The sequence below is a fragment of the Hypanus sabinus genome, chromosome 12, assembly GCF_030144855.1.
Source record: "Hypanus sabinus isolate sHypSab1 chromosome 12, sHypSab1.hap1, whole genome shotgun sequence".
Classification (NCBI taxonomy): domain Eukaryota; kingdom Metazoa; phylum Chordata; class Chondrichthyes; order Myliobatiformes; family Dasyatidae; genus Hypanus; species Hypanus sabinus.
In genome coordinates this window covers 94059527-94077716 of record NC_082717.1, presented here as the reverse complement: position 1 = coordinate 94077716, position 18190 = coordinate 94059527, and the positions used below count along the sequence as shown (strand labels likewise).

General features: G+C 39.5%; 1 protein-coding gene across 4 annotated transcripts in view; it reads left to right on the top strand.

The window, feature by feature from the left end:
* map3k4 (mitogen-activated protein kinase kinase kinase 4) overlaps positions 1–18190 on the top strand; it is a 217620-nt gene that overhangs the window by 28516 nt on the left and 170914 nt on the right. For 2 of the 4 annotated variants that reach the window (XM_059986481.1, XM_059986482.1), the window contains exon 2: positions 6493–6608. The exons of 1 other annotated variant lie outside the window; for it this stretch is intronic. In XM_059986481.1, coding sequence (XP_059842464.1) covers positions 6493–6608 — 116 coding nt within the window. Of the gene's footprint in view, positions 1–6492; positions 6672–18190 lie in introns of all 4 variants that reach the window. One more of the 4 variants, XM_059986480.1, reaches the window with a different exon arrangement.

Genomic DNA, 18190 nt, shown 5'->3' with positions numbered 1-18190 from the left:
TTCAACAGTGGCTAGATGGGAGATGCCAGAGAGTAGTGGTGGATAATTGTTTATCGGGATGGAGGCCGGTGACTAGCGGGGTGCCTCAGGGATCTGTTTTGGGCCCAATGTTGTTTGTAATATACATAAATGATCTGGATGATGGGGTGGTAAATTGGATTAGTAAGTATGCCGATGATACTAAGGTAGGAGGTGTTGTGGATAATGAGGTGGGTTTTCAAAGCTTGCAGGGAGATTTATGCCGGTTAGAAGAATGGGCTGAACGTTGGCAGATGGAGTTTAATGCTGAGAAGTGTGAGGTTCTACATTTTGGCAGGAATAATCCAAATAGAACATGCAGGGTAAATGGTAGGGCATTGAGGAATGCAGTGGAACAGAGAGATCTAGGAATAACAGTGCATAGTTCCCTGAAGGTGGAGTCTCATGTAGATAGAGTGGTGAAGAAGGCTTTTGGAACGCTGGCCTTTATAAATCAAAGCATTGAGTACAGAAGTTGGGATGTAATGTTAAAATTGTACAAGGCATTGGTAAGGCCAAATTTGGAATATTGTGTACAGTTCTGGTCACCGAATTATAGGAAAGATATCAATAAATTAGAGAGAGTGCAGAGACGATTTACTAGGATGTTACCTGGGTTTCAGCAGTTAAGTTACAGAGAAAGGTTGAACAAGTTAGGTCACTATTCATTGGAGCGTAGAAGGTTGAGGGGGGATTTGATCGAGGTATTTAAAATTTTGAGAGGGATAGATAGAGTTGATGTGAATAGGCTGTTTCCATTGAGAGTAGGGGAGATTCAAACGAGAGGACATGATTTGAGAGTTAGGGGGCAGAAGTTTAAGGGAAACACGAGGGGGTATTTCTTTACTCAGAGAGTGATAGCTGTGTGGAATAAGATTCCTGTAGAAGTAGTAGAGGCCAGTTCAGTTGTGTCATTTAAGGTAAAATTGGATAGGTATATGGACAGGAAAGGAGTGGAGGGTTATGGGCTGAGTGCGGCTAGGTGGGACTATGTGAGATTAGGATTTCGGCACGGACTAGGAGGGCCGAGATGGCCTGTTTCCATGCTGTGATTGTTATATGGTTATATGGTGTCACTAATATTGATTCCTTGGATTGAAGGGATTGTCCCAGAAGGATAAAGTGGTTGAAGAGTGAAATGGCTTTGTGTTAAGTAAGCAAAGGGAATTCTTGCTAAGGTTGCAAGATCATACCTGTAATGGTGCAAACAGTGGTGGTTTCATTTAAGCAACTGCTGAAAATGTTCTGAAGAAGGTCTTTTTCACTTGAAACATTAACCATTTCTCTTTCCATAGATGCTGCTTGAGCAGCTAAGAGTTTCCAACATTTTGTTATCGCAGAGAAGGTTTCCTAAGTTCTTTCGTCGGGTGAGTGAGTTGTGTTTAGTGGAAAGATTGATAGATTGGTCACAACTTGTTCAGATGAGAGGTGGTCTTGGTGAAAGAAAGGGATTCTGAGAGGCCTTGACAAGAGAAATATAGCCAGGGTTTTCCTGGCAGAATGACTAGAACTGGAAAGTGATACGGAGGTGGTCTCATTTATCGGGTTTTCCAAGTAAGGTGCAGTCTGAGACATTTAATTTTGTGCTGTGTATGCCACTTTATTAAGAATATTCAGACCGAAAATCTGAGTAGCCATTGATTTTATTGAATGAGTGGCTTATATATGGCATATGCTGGCTTAGCACTAGTTTAATTTCTGATTTTGAAAATATTCTTAACCTCATATAGTATATACGAAGTAACTTTTATACGTCCTCTTGTGAATAATAAATGGCCCCCTCTGTCTAGTATGATGCTGGCCATTTGTGGTTACTCTAAAGCTTCCAGTGGTAGAAAGTAAATTAGTCATTTACTTTAGACTCTGTACTTCAGAGATTTTACAAAAATAAAAGAATCAAGATGAAAATTACTGGTGTCTAAAAGTTTCTTTAAAAAAAAATGCCAGCTAACTCTGAGTCATAATTCTTGTTATGCCTTGGGTTAGTAGCTCTGCATTTATCTTTGTAATTGAAATATGTAAAACTCAACATGGTTATGGAGTGTAATCATCTTGGGCTTGTTTGCACATACTTAGTTTGTTTTGACTTTTGATTTAATGTCAGAAATAACTTCATTGCAGTCAACCTGTTATTGTCAACTAACATGTCTGGAAAAAGTCAGAAAAACATACACTTTTGTCTTCCTGAAAAGACTGAAACACATACAATGGAACACTTCACTTTGCTGACCGTCATTTAAAAAAAACATGAGATTCTGCAGATGCTAGAAATCCAGATTAACACACACACAACACTGGAGGAACTCAGCAGGTCAGGAAGCATTAATGGAGAGGAATAAACAGTAGGCGTTTTTAGGCAGTGCTTAAAATGTGTTTAAACTATTATCCATGTTGTCATTATTATGTGTACATCTTCAAGGCAAGAGGCAAAATTCTTGACTTTGACATTTTGAGTTAATTAAACTAATCTATCGCTGGGGACTGTAATATTTTGGGAATGCAATTTTACAATGTGGTTCAGAGGTATAAAACTACAGGATTGGTGACCTCTCACCAGCAACCCTTCAGCAATCTTAAATATATTTCCAATCAATTTCATTCTTGAGATTTGAATCGAGAAATTGTCGTGTGCACTTGGATAGGTGGAAAAGCATGTTTGGCAGTGATCCAATAGAAGTCTTTAAACTGGCTACCCTCTGCCACTGTTCACTCCCTGCATGGACTAATGAGTATAGTGAGTGACCGAGATAGGTATTCCATTGGTATGTTGTGTGGTTAGGTAGCTGTTCTTATTTTAGGCTTGTGTTTGAAGCTGCACACATTAGGAGAGTTCTTGGGAGACTGCCAGCAACATGACACAATAGCAGGACAAATATTTGTGATGTTTTACCTGCAGACAATATTGTTTACAGTGACATAATTTAGAACATAAGACGTAGGAGCAGAATTAGGCCATTCAGTCCATCGAGACTGCTCTGCCATTCCATCATGGCTGATTCATTATCACTCTCAATCCCTTTCTCCCACCTTCTCCCTGTAACCCTTGACACCCTTACTAATCAAGAACCTATTAACCTCTACTTTAAATATACCCAGTGACTTGGCCTCTACAGCTGTCTATGGCAATGCATTCTACAGATTTAGCAGCCTCTAACTAAAGAAATTAGTCATTATCTCTGTTCTAAAGGTACGTCCTTCTACTCTGACTCTGTGCCCTGTGGTCCTAGATTTCCCCACTCCACATCCTCTCCACATTCACTCCATCTAGGCTTTTCAATATTCAATAGGTTTAAAGTTCAAAGTAAATTTTATTGTCAAAAGTGTGTGTGTGTGTGTGTATATATAAAAATACACATGCGTGCGCACATATATATATAAAACAATCTATATACTACTAAAAGTCTCATCTTCTGTCTGTTTGTGACCTCGAATTAGCACAAACAGCACATTACAGTGGCACTTTTTTTGGCTAAGTCAACTTAAAATGCGCTAACTTACAGAATGCAGGCAAAGTTCAGGGTTATATATTCGTATAAAATTGCTCATTTACCGAAATCAACAGTCTCGCTTTCACCATCATGGAAATCGGGATGTGACGCCACGACACATGCGCACAGCCAGCCTCAGTAGTGACACCAAGCGGAGCAAAAGGGCAGGGCAGGGCAGGGCAGGTTAGGGCAGCTCTATTTTGATTCTCTCAAAGGGTGCCCTAACGGGTCACCCCATTGTGTAGTGTGTGTGTGTGTGTGTGTGTGTGTGTGTGTGTAATATATATTAAAAAAAATAATGAGTGTGTGTATGTGTATATATACACACACACACACAACTCTGAGATTTCTTGTGGGCATACTTAATAAATCTATAGAGTAACTGTAACATAATCAATGAAAGACCACCCAACTAGGGCGTTCAACCAGAGTGCAGAAGACAATAAACTCTAAATACTAAGAGAATAAATAAATACCGAGAACATGAGATGAAGACATGAAATTGGTTGTGGGGACATTACAATGACGGGGAAGGTAAAGTTGGGTGAAGTTATCCCCTTTGGCGTCAAGAGCCTGTTTGTTGAAGGATGGTAACTGTTTCTGAACCTGGTGGTGCGAGTCCTAAGGCTCTTGTACTTTCTTCCTGACAGCAGCAGTGAGAAAAGAGCATGTCTTGGGTGGTGGGAGTCCTTGATGATGGGGTTCCTGCGACAACGTTTCATGTAGATGTGCTCACTGGTTGGGAGGGCTTAACCCATGATGGGCTGGGTCTTATCCACAATTTTTTGTAGGGTTTTCCATTCAAGCGCACTGATATTTCCATACCAGGCTATGATGCAGTCATTCAGTATTCTCTCCGCTAAACACTTTAGAAGTTTATCAAAGTTTTAGATGTTATGCCAAATCTCCACAAACTCTTGAGGAAGTGGAGGAGCTGCTGTGCTTTCTTCATAATTGCACTTACATGCTGGCCCCAGGACAGGTCTTTTGAAATAATAACACCTACCGGTAGGTCTTTAAAGTTGCTAACCCTCTCCACCTCTAATACTCCAATGAGAACTGGCTCATGGGCCTATGGTTTCCTTCTCCTGAAGTCTATAATGAGCTGCTTGGTCTTGCTGACATTGAGTAAGAGGTTGTCGTTACGACACCACAGCCAGATTTGCAATCTCCCCCCCCCCAAATGAGAAACTCCCCCCTTCATTCTTATAAACTCCGAGTTCAGGCCAGAGTTTTCAAACTCTCCTTGTACGTTAACCCTTTCATTCCTGGGATTATTGTCGTAAACTACAAACGTACTTCTGGGCCCTCTGCAATGCCAGCATACATCATTTTCAGATGAGGAGCCCAAAATTGTTCACAATATTCCAAGTAGTTTAAAGATGATAGTTTTTGAAATATCAAAAGAAGTGTGATTAAAAGGTATGGATTTTGAATTGCAATGTGTGCGAACAGCTTTTTATTAGAAGTGATTGTTGCAACTTAATGTGTGTTATGTGTGTTTTTGAGCAGCTATTAACATCGTGCTAAAACAGCTACTGACAGTGTTCCAGAAAGTAGTCACTGATGAGGCAATTAGTTTGAGCAGTCTTGAAGTATATTTTGCAGGGAACGGAGGTTCCTGAGTTCGATCCAGTAACAGACTGCTCCCAAGCACACTGTCCATCCGTGCCGGGTTGATGTCGAGCTTGCAATTCGACCTCGTAAAAAAAACACTGCCACCTCCAGTTTAAATTCCTACGTGGAATATTGTGAAGGATCAAAGATCCAAACCAAATATGTGACAGCAACTTGATGCATAAAACGTAAGGACATGGTCAAGAGTAGGGGTTCCCAACCTGGGGTCCATGGTTAATGGTAGGAGTCCATGGCATAAAGGGTTCGGAACCCCTGGTCATCATCATCAGAATGGGGACTGAATGTGGGACTTTGACCATGGAATGATTGTTGGTGCCAGACGGAGTGGTTTGAGTATCTCAGAAACTGCTGATCCTCTGGGATTTTCACATACAGCTGTTTCTAGAATTTACAGAGTATGTTGTGAGAAACAAAATAATATCTAATGAGTGGCAGATTTGTGGCAAAAATACCTTCTTAATGAGAGAGGCCAAGGGAGAATGGTCAAACTGCTTCAAGCTGACTGGAAGGTGGCAGTAACTCAAATAACCACATATTACAACAGTGGTGTGCAGAAGAGCATCTCTGAATGCACAACACCTTGAATCTTGAAGTGGATGGGCTAGAGTAGCAGAAGACCATAAACATGCACTCAGTGGCTACTGCATGTATATTCAAATTGTATTTGTCTAATGTCGTTTTATTTTACATTTTTCTATTGCAATTTTTCTTGCATCTTCTTTCATACTTCATTGTGGTGCAGTTTCCATTGTCCCATCCACCCCCACTAAACAGTTAATTCCTCCCACAACTGCAGTTAACTTTTATGCAATGCTATGCTTGCTGTATCTCTATGGTATCATTGTCTCTTGGTAATTCAGATAGATGGGTGTAGCAGACTGCATGTACCACCTTTCATTTTATTTTGAGGCTGCTTTTAGCTTTGTGCAGTTTTTTTAAAAGCATGTTTTATTGTAATATTTACTATAGTTAACAGTAATTCTTCATTTTTCAGCTCATGTAAAAGCTTCAGTATCAAATAGGATTTCTTATCAGCTGGACATGTTTTCTATGTACCTCTTTTGCATTCCTGTCATTTGTAAATATCACATTTCACATAAATTGTAAGTTAGTGTGTAGATTCAGATTCTGCTTATTATAAAGGAAATGCTGTCAACTGTGCAATGAACGACTTATTTTGAAGTTGTTCTCCACCCAACCATGTATTGTGGTTCGGTTGCTTGATTTGTTAGTTGTGTACTTTTAAAATGCATGAGTAGTGGTTTATCTCTTGCTCAAAGCAACATGGTTCTCTTTAATATGAATGGTTTGCAAAGCATGTTGAGCCTTTTTTTAATTCCTTTCTCAGGGCAGATGATGCTGATGTAGCTTCTGAAGATTCTGAACTGGAGAACTATTCTGATGAATCCAGCATTGAAGGTTTTTATGGAACTTCACCGCCTAGTACCCAAAGGCAGATGAAACGTATGTCAACTAAGCATCACAGGAATAATTTGGGGAAAACAGTTAGTCGTTCTGGCAGTAAAGGTTAGTAAGTTGTAGAGTCTTACTTTGGTTTTTAGTAGTTCAATAACTGCAATGTAGATGAGTTGTTGGCAGGGTGGTATTGGGTTTGCATAATGCTAGCTGTTATTGGCAAGGGTGGTGAGACCGTTCTGAGTGGGTCTGGACTCTAATGTTGACTTCACTTTACAAGTTGCATTGGAAACATTTTATTAGCTGTAGACATTGAAGCTTTTGCTTTTTTGCTCTTCAGTCAATCAGTGAATTATTTTACATTTGAACTGTGATTGCAGAAACATAACATTTTGGAAAAGATCTTGTTATTCTCCAGTCTGCCAATTTGTATATCTTCTTGGATTCTCCTACAAATAGTTCTGCATCCTGTTTATGATGGCAATTGATGTGGTTTATACAAGGCTACTTGGTTCCTACAGTAAGAGCTGTAACTTTTAATTTCTTATTTTTGTTCTTATACATGCCCATTTAAGGTAAGATTTCTCTCCCACTTGCTTCTCTCAAAGACCTGGTGATAATGTGTGGTGGCATTGTCTTGAGAAACAGCATGAGGCTTCTTCCCTGTCTGCTGGCAACTACTTGTCCCTTGACCATAACGCACAGAAGCTGGTTACCTCACCATTATCACTGGCATTTCATATAATGATGTTTGAAGATTGGCTGCTGTTTTTGTTTGTAAAGCATATCTTCCAAAGCTATGTTAGAAGTTGTGCATCTTTATAGGCATTGTTTGCCTTCGTATTTTTTTTTTTGTTTAATCAGTTGGTGCTCTTCCTTGGGATTAAGACTAAGCTGATCCTGGGCTTGTATATGCTGTAAAATGGAGCACTCTGGCAGTTGATGATCGTGTTGCAATGTTCAAAGCCATCTCCATCCCTTCAGTCCTGGAATTGGTTCAGTCACATGTACCAAAATACGGTGACAAGCTTGTCATGCATACTGTTTGTATATATCAAAATTTTACACAATACATTGAGGTAAAACAATGCAGAAGAAAATGTAATAGCTATGAAGAAAGTGTAGTGCAGGTAACCATTGAAGTGTAAAATCATAACGAGGAAGATCAGTGAGGTCAAGAGACCATCTAATCATAATAGTCAGCCACTTAGTAGTCCTATGACAGGCGGGTAGAAGGAAGAGAGAAGGAAGGAACCTTCCTGGAGAAGCCTTTTTTCCTCTTTACAAGTATCTTGTGAAATGCATTCCACAATTGTAGATATAGCCTTACATCATTTTGCCATTCTCTTGAAGTTGACCCATTCTTGATATTCTTGTTTCATGAATGCAAGATGCTAGAAATCCAGAGCAACACATACCAAATGCTGTAGGAACAGGCTGAGAACAAAAACACTTGCTGTTTCAGGTCGAAACCCCTCATCATGACCTTGTCTCATTGTGCTTTTCATTCAATCTCTGACATGGGTTCTGCTTTGAGGATGAGTTTATACTCTTTTGTAGTCCATTCCCAATAGCTGCACAGCCTATTTTGGCAGTAGACTAACGCTGCTGGCTAATGAGTGCAAGTAGGCGAACGGCAGGATCTTGCCAGTCAGTGGGGCCATTCAGTGGTAGAGCTGATTGTAAAATCAAAGCACAGTGCTTCACTATAGCAGCTATATTTCATTAGGAGCTTGAGGAGATTTGGTTTGTCAACTAAGACACTTGAAAATTTCTGCAAATATACTGTGGACAGCATTCTGACTGGCTGCCTCATCATCTGGTATTGGGGGGAGGAGGTTTGGCTGCTGCACAAGATCGAAGTAAGTTGTAGAAACCTGCAAGATTAGTCAGCTCCATCATGGGTACCAGCCTGTGTAGTATCCGAGATGTCTTCAAGGAGCGGTGCCTCAGGAAGGTGGTGTCCACCTCTTCACACTGCTTACTGTCAGGAAGGTGGTACAGAAGCCTGAAGGTACACACTCAGCAATTCAAGAACAGCTTCGTCCTCTCTGCCATCCAATTTCTAATGAACATAGAATGCATGAACAGTATCTCATTACTTTTCTTTGCACCACTTATTTTAATTATTTAATAGACATATATACTTACTGTAATTCAGTTTTTTCTTATATTTATTATGTATTCCATTGTACTGATGCTGTAAAGTTAACAAATTTCACAACACATGCTGGTGATATTAAACCTGATTCTGAATCACTAACCACATAGTAGATGGATTCCTATTAAAAGATTTGAGCTGATGGCCACACTGGAAGAAAGTGTCTAATCTAAGGCAACTTATAGTTCTACTTCCTAAGTACTTTGACTATAATTTGAGATGTCCTAAGGATGGTAAAGTTATGATATGAATTGTCTTTTTGGGTTCAGTATTCAGTATTTTTGGGTTCACTCTTGTATTGTTTAATTCTCTTGTCTCATTCCCATGCGCATCACTCTGGCCAGCATTTAGTTTTATCTGTTGGGGGAATATTAAAATAATTGTGTAGTATTTCCTGAGGCAGGAATTCTTACAGGCTGTCCTGTTAAACCCATTCTATGTTGTTCCATTTGTGTTTTGCTCACAAGTGAAAGTTTGAGCTCATCACAAGGCTGAGAATTAAATAGAAAGTTGAAAGAGTGTGAATTAAATTCAAAATTATGAATTTAGATGCAAAATGCCACAAGAAGTAGAAGCTGGTGGGGGTAATATGATCCTTCAAGTCTACTCTGTCTTGTTAGATAATGGCTTAATTTGCAAGCCACTCTTTGCAATGACACGTTCATTAATTCATTTGAGACTGAAAATCTGTTGATCTTGGACTTTCTGACCACAATTGATTGCAGAGCTCGCTGGAGAAGGGAATTCCAAATTGCATGGAAAATTATCTCCTTGTCAGTTCTAGATAGTTGGCTTCTTATTCTTAGACTATATTCCCTTTTGTTTAAGGTCTTTATCCAGGGGATCCAACTACACAACTTCTGTATGTCAAGCTTTGTTGTCTTGCTGAAATGTACATGATTCTCCCCCATTAATTTCACTGTTAAGACAGGAGTCAAACAAAGTCAAACTCATTGTGCCCACCCTATTTTCCATCATTATTGCTGCCATCCTTCATCACATTGGCCAAGACTTCCCAAAGGGAATCCCAATTGTGTATAGAACAGAGATCAGGCTTTCAATCTCAAATGCTTCAAGACCAAGAACAAGGTCAGCACCACCACTATCCTGGAGCTTCAGTATGCTGTTGACAACGCCATTACAGTGCACTCTGAAAAATACCTCCAGTGTATCCTGAGAGCATTTACCAAGACATAGGACTGTGGGTCTTGTCTTCAATATAAAAAAGACAGAGACCCTATATCAACCACTAGCCATTTATCCAGCCCTCCATAAAAGTTGATGATATCGCTCTTGAAAATATAAACCACTTTCCTTATCTTGCAGCATTCTCTGCTCAAAAGCAGGCATTAATTCTTAAGGTCAACAATCGCTGAGTAGTGCGAGTGGAGCTACGCAGGATTAAGGAAAAAAATCTATTAAGACCTTGATCTATAGGTCCAAACAGAACTTTTGGTTCATAAAGCAGTCATTCTATTACTGTATGATGCTGAATCATGGACACCTGAAAACCTTTGGACAATACCACCAAAGATCCTTAGGAAGATTTTGAGGATCAACTGGAAGAACATCAGACTTCAAAGTACAGTAAATTTAGTATCAAAATGTGTATATCGCACCATATACAACCCTGAGATTCATTTTCTTGTGGGCATACTCAAGAAATACAGAATAGAATAATAACCATAATGAATTAATGAAAGAACACACAACTTGGACATTCACCAGTGAGTATACTACAGCAAATACAGAAATAAATAAGTAATAATAGTAGATAAAAATGCAATAAATGTCTAGAACACAACATGAAGAGCCCTTGAAAGTAAGTTCATGGGTTGTGGGAACTTTTTAATAATGGGGTGATTGAAGTTATTCTTTTTGGTTAAAGAGCCTGATGTTTGAGGGGTAATAACTATTCCTGAGCCTGATGGTGTGAGTCCTGAGGCTGCTGCACAATCTTCTTGATGGCAACAGTGAGAAGAGAGCATGCCCTGGATGGTGGGGGTCCCTGAAGATGGATGCTAGATGGATGAATGAACACTTCATGTAGATCTACTCGGTGGTGGGGAGGACTTTACTTATGATTGTCTTGGCCATATCCAGTCATTTTGTAGAATTTTTCATTCAAGGGCTTTGGTGTTTCTCTACCAGGCAGTCACGTAGCCAGTCAATATACTCTCCACCACACATCCATAGAAGTTTGTTGAAATTTTAGATACCAAATCTTTGCAAGCTCCAAGGAAGTAGAGGCACTGTCATGCTTTCTTCTAATTGCAGTTACGTGCTGGGCCCAGGACAGGACCTCTGAAATTATAACACAGGAGTTTAAAGTTGTTAACATCTGATCCCAATGAGAACTACCTCATAGATCTTTGGTTCCTCCTCCTGAAGTCAATAATCAGTTCCTTGATCTTGCTGACATTGAATAAGAGGTTGTTGTGGCACTACTGAACCAGGTTTTAAATCTCCCTCCTATATGCTGATTCATCATCGCCCTTGATTCAGCTTTCGAAAGTGGTGTCATCAGCGAACTTGAATATGACATTGGAGCTATACTTAGCCACACAGTCATAAGTAGAAAGCGAGTTGAGCAGGGGGCTAAGCACACAGCCTTGTGGCGTACCTGTGGTGATGGAGATTGTGGAGGACATGTTGTTAACCAATCTGAACTGCCTGGGGTCTGCACAAGGAGGTATTGAGGCCAAGGGTTTTGAAGTTTAATGCCTAGCTATAGTCGATGAAGAGCATCCTGATGTATGATCTTTGTTGTTTAGACATTACAGGGTTGGGTGAAGAGCCAATGAAATGACATCTGTTGTGGACCTGTTGCTCAGGTAGGCAAATTGGAGTGGATCCAAGTAGTTTCTCAGACAGGAGATGATATGTTTCATCACCAGCTTTTCAAAACACTTCTGCACTGTGGATGTAAGTGCTACTGGATGATAGTCATTGAGGCAGGTTCATGCATACATCTAAGGCAATGGTATAATTGAAGCTGAAGCAAGAGGCTAAAGATGTCAGTGAACACTCCAGCCAGTTGATCGGCACAGGTATCTTGTCTGGACAGCGTGCTTTTCATGGGTTCACTCTCCTAAAGTCTGCTCACATGTCGGGCTCAGAGACTGAAATCACAGGATCAACATAGGCTGCAGGAGTTTGTGATGGCTCCTTCATGTTTTGACAGTCAAAGCGAACGGAAGTCATTGTGTTCATCTGGAAGTGAAACCTTATTGTTGCCAGTGTTGCTTGGTTTTACTTCATAAGAGGTGATGGCATTCAAACCCTGCTACTGTCAGTCACCCTTCATTGACTATAGTTTAGTTTGGAATTGCTACTTCACCCATGAGATGGCCTTCTGGAGATCATACCTTGACCTCTATAACTTTCTTGGCCACAGATCTATTAAGTTGAAGGAAGGTCATCGAATCCCTGATGGGCAAAAAAGATGACATCAAAATCAGCTTGAAGAAATTCAACATTGCATCTAAAAACTGGGAAAATGTTGCTCTCAGTAGATACACCTGGAAGAAATCTGTTCAAGTGGGAGCTGCGCTACATGAGAGCAACCTGTGCTGTACTGCAGAGAACAAGCAGCAGCTATGAAAGGAGAGACTGAACAACCAAAAGACCCAGCCAGTAACCATAATCACCACTTACTCTTGTCTACACTGAACTAGAATATGTGGATTCCAGATCGACCTCTTGTCTACCTAAGGGGTTGTGTATCACAAACATGAGAAATTTGTAGTTGCTGGAAATCCAAAGCAACACATACAAAACACTGGAGGAACTCGGCAGGTCAGGCAGCATTTATGGAAAAGAGTTAACAGTCAGCATTGGCCAAGACCCTTCTTCAGGACTGAGAAGGAAGAGGGAAGATGCCGGAATAAAAAGGTGGGGGGAGGGAAGAGAGACCTACCAGAAGGCGATAGGTGAAGCCAGGTGGGTGGAAAAGGTCAAGGACTGGTGAAGAAAGAATCTGACGAGAGGAGAGTAGACAATAGGAGAAAGGGAAATAATAGGTAGGTGAGAGGAAGTGCAAAGGTCAGAGTGGTTGGTATTGATGGATCCTTAGGAGAGCCTTATACTCGACCTGAGTAGTCACGCTGCCAGACCTACCTTACTCAGTTTTATGGAAAGCAGTCCTTTTATTCCAGGAACAATTCTAGATATTTGTTGCACTGCTTATACTTTGTATACTCTTTAACAACCCAGTGCTTAGAAGAGTAATTCCTTTTATTTGAAGTTATTTGACAGCTTTCATATATCAAATTGTTAAAAGGCACATATGCTATTCAATATTTTGTGCAAGCAGGTAGAAAATGTGCAAGGGCAGAAACTTCATAAAATATCAGAGTGAAGTGAAGGCAGCAATGCAGTCTATTGTGAAAATCATACTATATTTGTCCTTAGCTTCTAACTAGTCATGTTAATAAGCTGTTTGCTAGTACTAAAGTCTAAGCAAGTACCATTTTATAACACATCAGGCATAACTGTACCAAATTTTGATTTTGTGTATCCGACATTTCAACAAGTAATTAGTCTACATTTAAGTACTTACTTAAAAATATAATATAAATTTAATGTTTAATCATTTTAACTGCACAGTGCATCGTTGCTGTTTCCTTTGTTTTGTTTCTTTCCCACGTTTCATACTTTAGGTTCAGCCTTTCACCATTTAAGACAATTTTGAGCAAGTGCTCAGTCCAGTGTGAATGTGCGGAGTCAATATTAAAATTGGTCAAGGGTTTCAGTACAGTGCATAGTACAGAAATAGAAATGCAACAAAGAAGCTTTTTAGAGGGGAGCAAGATCATTCTTTTAAGGAAATTGCAGAAAATTCTGAAATAGGTTATGATAAATTGAGAAAGGATGAACTATTTTCATTGACATTAGGTTTGGTAACTTTATGTACTATGATTCTTTCAAATCAGGAATAACGATGTGTGAAAGCTTATTATTTAAGAGCTTATTAAGTTTTTTAAATATCTGGTTTTGTTTATTTTGATTTTTTGCACATATCTAGTAAAACTTTACCAGAATTCAAAATCTCTGGTGACTTGCTCTAGAGAGGGGGAAAGATTAATTATTGAGATTAAATTAAAAGTTTTAATTATTAATTAAAACTTGGCATTGAGGAGGAGATTCAATTATTTCCTATCAGTTGCAGTTTGTTGATGAATTATCAACTGTGATAATGCACTGTAAGTTCTCAAAAGTCTGCAAGCAAGCATCTAGTGGTCTGTCAGTCTGTTCTTGCATGTATGAAAAGTAGTTGGAAGCTTGTAAAATGTTGAAGAAATGTAAAGTATCCATTTTGTGGTTGGTTGATCCCAGTGTTCCCGTAGAGTGTGGATGGTATTTGGTTTGTTGACAATGAAGGTCTAAACTCAAAAACCTTAAGACCCATCTGATATAGATAATTTTGGGTATCCTCACTAAAGGGAGATTATACTGTAGTTACCTGCTCTTCAAACACTAGTTCCCTTGCCTGTTTAGCCTCCACAGTCAGTTTCACTGCCAATACCTTTCCTATGAAGTGAAAACCAGCTATCAAAGTAGTTTAGATTCAGTTCAAGTATTTATTGTGATACGTATTTAATTCAGACAAAATTCTAAAAACACATTTAAAACTCAAGGATGTTCTATCTTTAAGATGTCCAAATTACAAAGAATTTCTAAAAAAGGATTTCCAAAACTCACATACAAGTCCTGTAAGCTAAAATGACATAACAGCAAGTTGCAGACAGACAAAATGAAAGACAAAGAAATGGATTCTAGTCTTCTGTCTTTCTGTAATTTTTCTTGATGTTTCTGGGCCATTTCTAATAACCTTGACTACACTCTACATTTATACTGTTTTCTGCCACTCGGGTGACTTCACATGAATATAATTTTTCACATAGCTCTTTACACAAGTGGTCTAAAAGCTTCTGGAGACAGAATTCCCAGAATTCTTTGAGCACACAAGCTCTCTAACTATTAACAGATGAGATTTGATGTGCTAAATGGCAGTATCAATTTGGTCTGCAAGCTTCCTCAAACTAAATAATTTAGCCACGTTGTCTGGTTTGAAACAAGCCGAATTAAATAACCCTCTTTGTCTGAGAGATCAGCCCAACTACTGTGTATCAGCATCCTGTGTTCTATAGACAGTGCTTGTTTGCAAAGCTGTCCTTTAAATTTTAGACTGATTATTGCTTTCCATTTACATTAAAAACTGAAGACTGCAAGCAGCTGAATAAAGAATTTTGGTTGGAAATCTCTAGAAGTTTCAGCTGCTATGTTAGAAAACTGAGCTTGGCAAAATAGAAAGATGCCTTGCCTCTGGACGGTGAATATCCATCACAAGAAAGCTAAATCATCCAAATTGTGAAGTTATGCAAAGACTAAATTGGATGAACAGTTTGATTTTTGACACTCGTGTATTTTAAAGACCTCAAACATGAGGAAATCTGCAGATGCTGGAAATTCAAGCAACACACAAAATGCTGGTGAAACGCAGCAGGCCAGGCAGCATCTATAGGAAGAAGTACAGTCGACATTTCAGGCTGAGACCCTTTGTCAGGACTAACTGAAAGAAGAAATAGTAAGAGATCCGAAATGATAGGAGAAGACAGGAGGGGGAGGGATGTAGCTGAGAGCTGGAAAATTGATTTGCAAAAGGGATATACAGCTGGAGAAGGGAAAGGATGATGGGGCGGAAGTCCTAGGGAGAAAGAAAGGGGGAGATGGAGAGCAGGCAAGAAGTGCTAGTGAGAGGGGCAGAGAGAGGATAAAAGAAAAAAGGGGAGAAAATAATAAATAAATAAGAGATGGGCTAAGAAAGGGAGGGGGGCATTAACAGAAGGTAGAGAAATCAATGTTCATACCATCAGGTTGGAGGCTACCCAGACGGAATATAAGGTGTTCCTCCAACTTGAGTCTGGCTTCATCTTGACAGTAGAGGAGGCCATGGATAGACTTATCAGAATGGGAATGGGACATGAAATTAAAAGGTGTGGCCACTGGGACAGAGCATAGGTGTTCAGCGAAATGATCTCCCAGTCTGCGTCGGGTCTCACCAATATACAGAAGCCCGCACCAGACACAGTATATCACAGCAGCCGACTCACAGGTGAAGTGTCACCTCACCTGGAAGGACTGTCTGGGGCCCTGAATGGTGGTGAGGGAGGAAGTGTAAGGGCAGGTGTAGCATTTGTTCAGCTTTCAAGTCCTTATTGGACCTTATTGGAAACATTTTGCTTGAAACGTTACTGACTAAGTGAATGAGAATAATGTTGATTTTTTTTTATTTTAAAATTCTGTCTCAAGTTTGTTAACTGATGGTGTCTTAATCCAAATGACTTTGACCACATTCAGCAACAAGTTCATACTCAATGATTCAGGAACAGCTTCTTCCCCTCTGCCATCAGATCTCTGAATGGACATTGAACAACTGCAAAAAAAAGTTTCAATGACCTGGTTTTCTGCATTAATTACTGATACAATGTGGTCTGATCTAAGTCACAATAATAGATAAACACAATATGTCTAAAACAATAACACACAAATAATTGTACTACTTCTTGTAAATAGTGAGTACACCATTTAAACAATCATAGTCTAGGTTCAAAAAAGTATGTGAACTTCTTGAGTAATGCCTTCTACTAAAGTATTTGGGGTCAGGTGTTCCAGTCAATGAGTTGAGATTGGAGGTGTGGGTTGTAGAGGTGCCATGCCCTATAAAAAAAAAGACTCAAAGTCAGGTTACTGACAGACCTGCTCTTCTCAAGAAAGATCTGTTTACATGCACCATGCCTGGATCAAAATGACTTTCAGAGGACCTTAGTATTGTAGAGATACATGAAGCTGGAAAAAGCTGCAAAAGCGTTTCTAAAGACCTGAGTGTTCATCAAGAGAAATTGTCTACAAATGGAGAAAACTCAGTACTGTTGCTACTCTTCCTTAGGAGTGGGAGTCCTGCAAAGATCACACCAAGAACACAATTTGCAATGCTGAAGGAGGAGAAAAAGAACCCAAGGGTAACAGCAAAAGACCTGCAGTAATTTCTAGAGCTTGCTAAAGTCTCTGATTATGTTTACTATAAGAAAAACTGAATAAGAATGGTAACTGAACAAGAAGGACACCATGAAAGAAACAACTGCACATCTCAAGTTTGCAAAAGGCCACAATGTTTCTGGGACAATGTTCTCTGGGCAGATGAGATACAAGTTGAACTTTTTGGTAGAAATGCACATTGCTATACTTGGAGTTAAAAGGGCACTGCACACCAGCAACAAAGCCTCATTCCCAAATGTGAAGCATGGTGGAAGGAGCATCATGGCTTGAGGCTGCTTTGCTGCCTCCAGGCCTGGACAGCTTGCAATCGTTGAAGGAACAATGAATTCAAAATTGTATCAAGACATTTTACAGGAGGACATCAGAGTAGCAGTCCATCACCTGAAGCTTATAGAAGTTGTATAATGCAAAAAGACAGTGACCCAAAACCCAAGAGTAAATCAACAACAGAATAGTTTAAAAAGAAGAAAATTCATGTTTTGAATTGGCCAAATCAAAATCCAGACTTTAACCCATTTGAGATGCTGCGGAATGACCTGAGGGCTGTTTATGCAGGGTATCCCAGAAATATTGATGAACTGAGGCAGTTTTGTATGGAGGAATGGTCTAAAATTCCTCCTCACTGTTGTGCTCGTCTTGATCAGCAGCCGCAGGAAACATTTGATGGAGGTTATTGCTGCTAAAGGAGGTTACACCAGTTATTAAATACAAGGGTTCACATACTTTTACCAGCCTGGACTGTGAATGATTGAACAATGTGCTTAATAAAGGCATGAAAAGCACAATTGTTGTGTGTTATTAGTTTAGACAGATTGTGTTTGCCTATTGTGATTTGGATGAAGATCAGACCACATTTTATGTGTAATTGAAGCAGAAAACCAGGTAATTGCAAAGGGTTCACACATGTTTTCTTGCAACTGTGTGTGTGTGTATTAAAATGTATGTGTATGTAAATACATACTGCAATTTACATTTTTATTGTGAATTGCAAAGTACTGCTGCTGCATATCAACAAAGTTCATGACATATGCCAGTGATATTAAACCTGATTCTGATTCTAAATCTGCAAAAGAATTTCGATAATTGTAATTTAAGCTGTAACATCATGAATTCTAGTACTTAATTTGAGTCCCTGGGCTGTAGTAATGTTTGATTTCTTTGGCTTTCCATTATATCTTTCAGTTCAGTGCCTCTTCCAGTAGCAATTTTTTAAAAAAATGTTTGACTTGCAGTGTGGTATGTTAATTAACGTTCTAATTTTTGTCTAGAGCAACAAACTTAGGTTGAGTTTACCAACTGTGATCAGTTCTGATGACAGATTCTGATGTAGGGCCTTGGCATGAAATGTTGGCTCTTTATTCCTCTCCATTGATGCTGCCTGACCTGCTAAGTTCCACTAGCAGTTTGT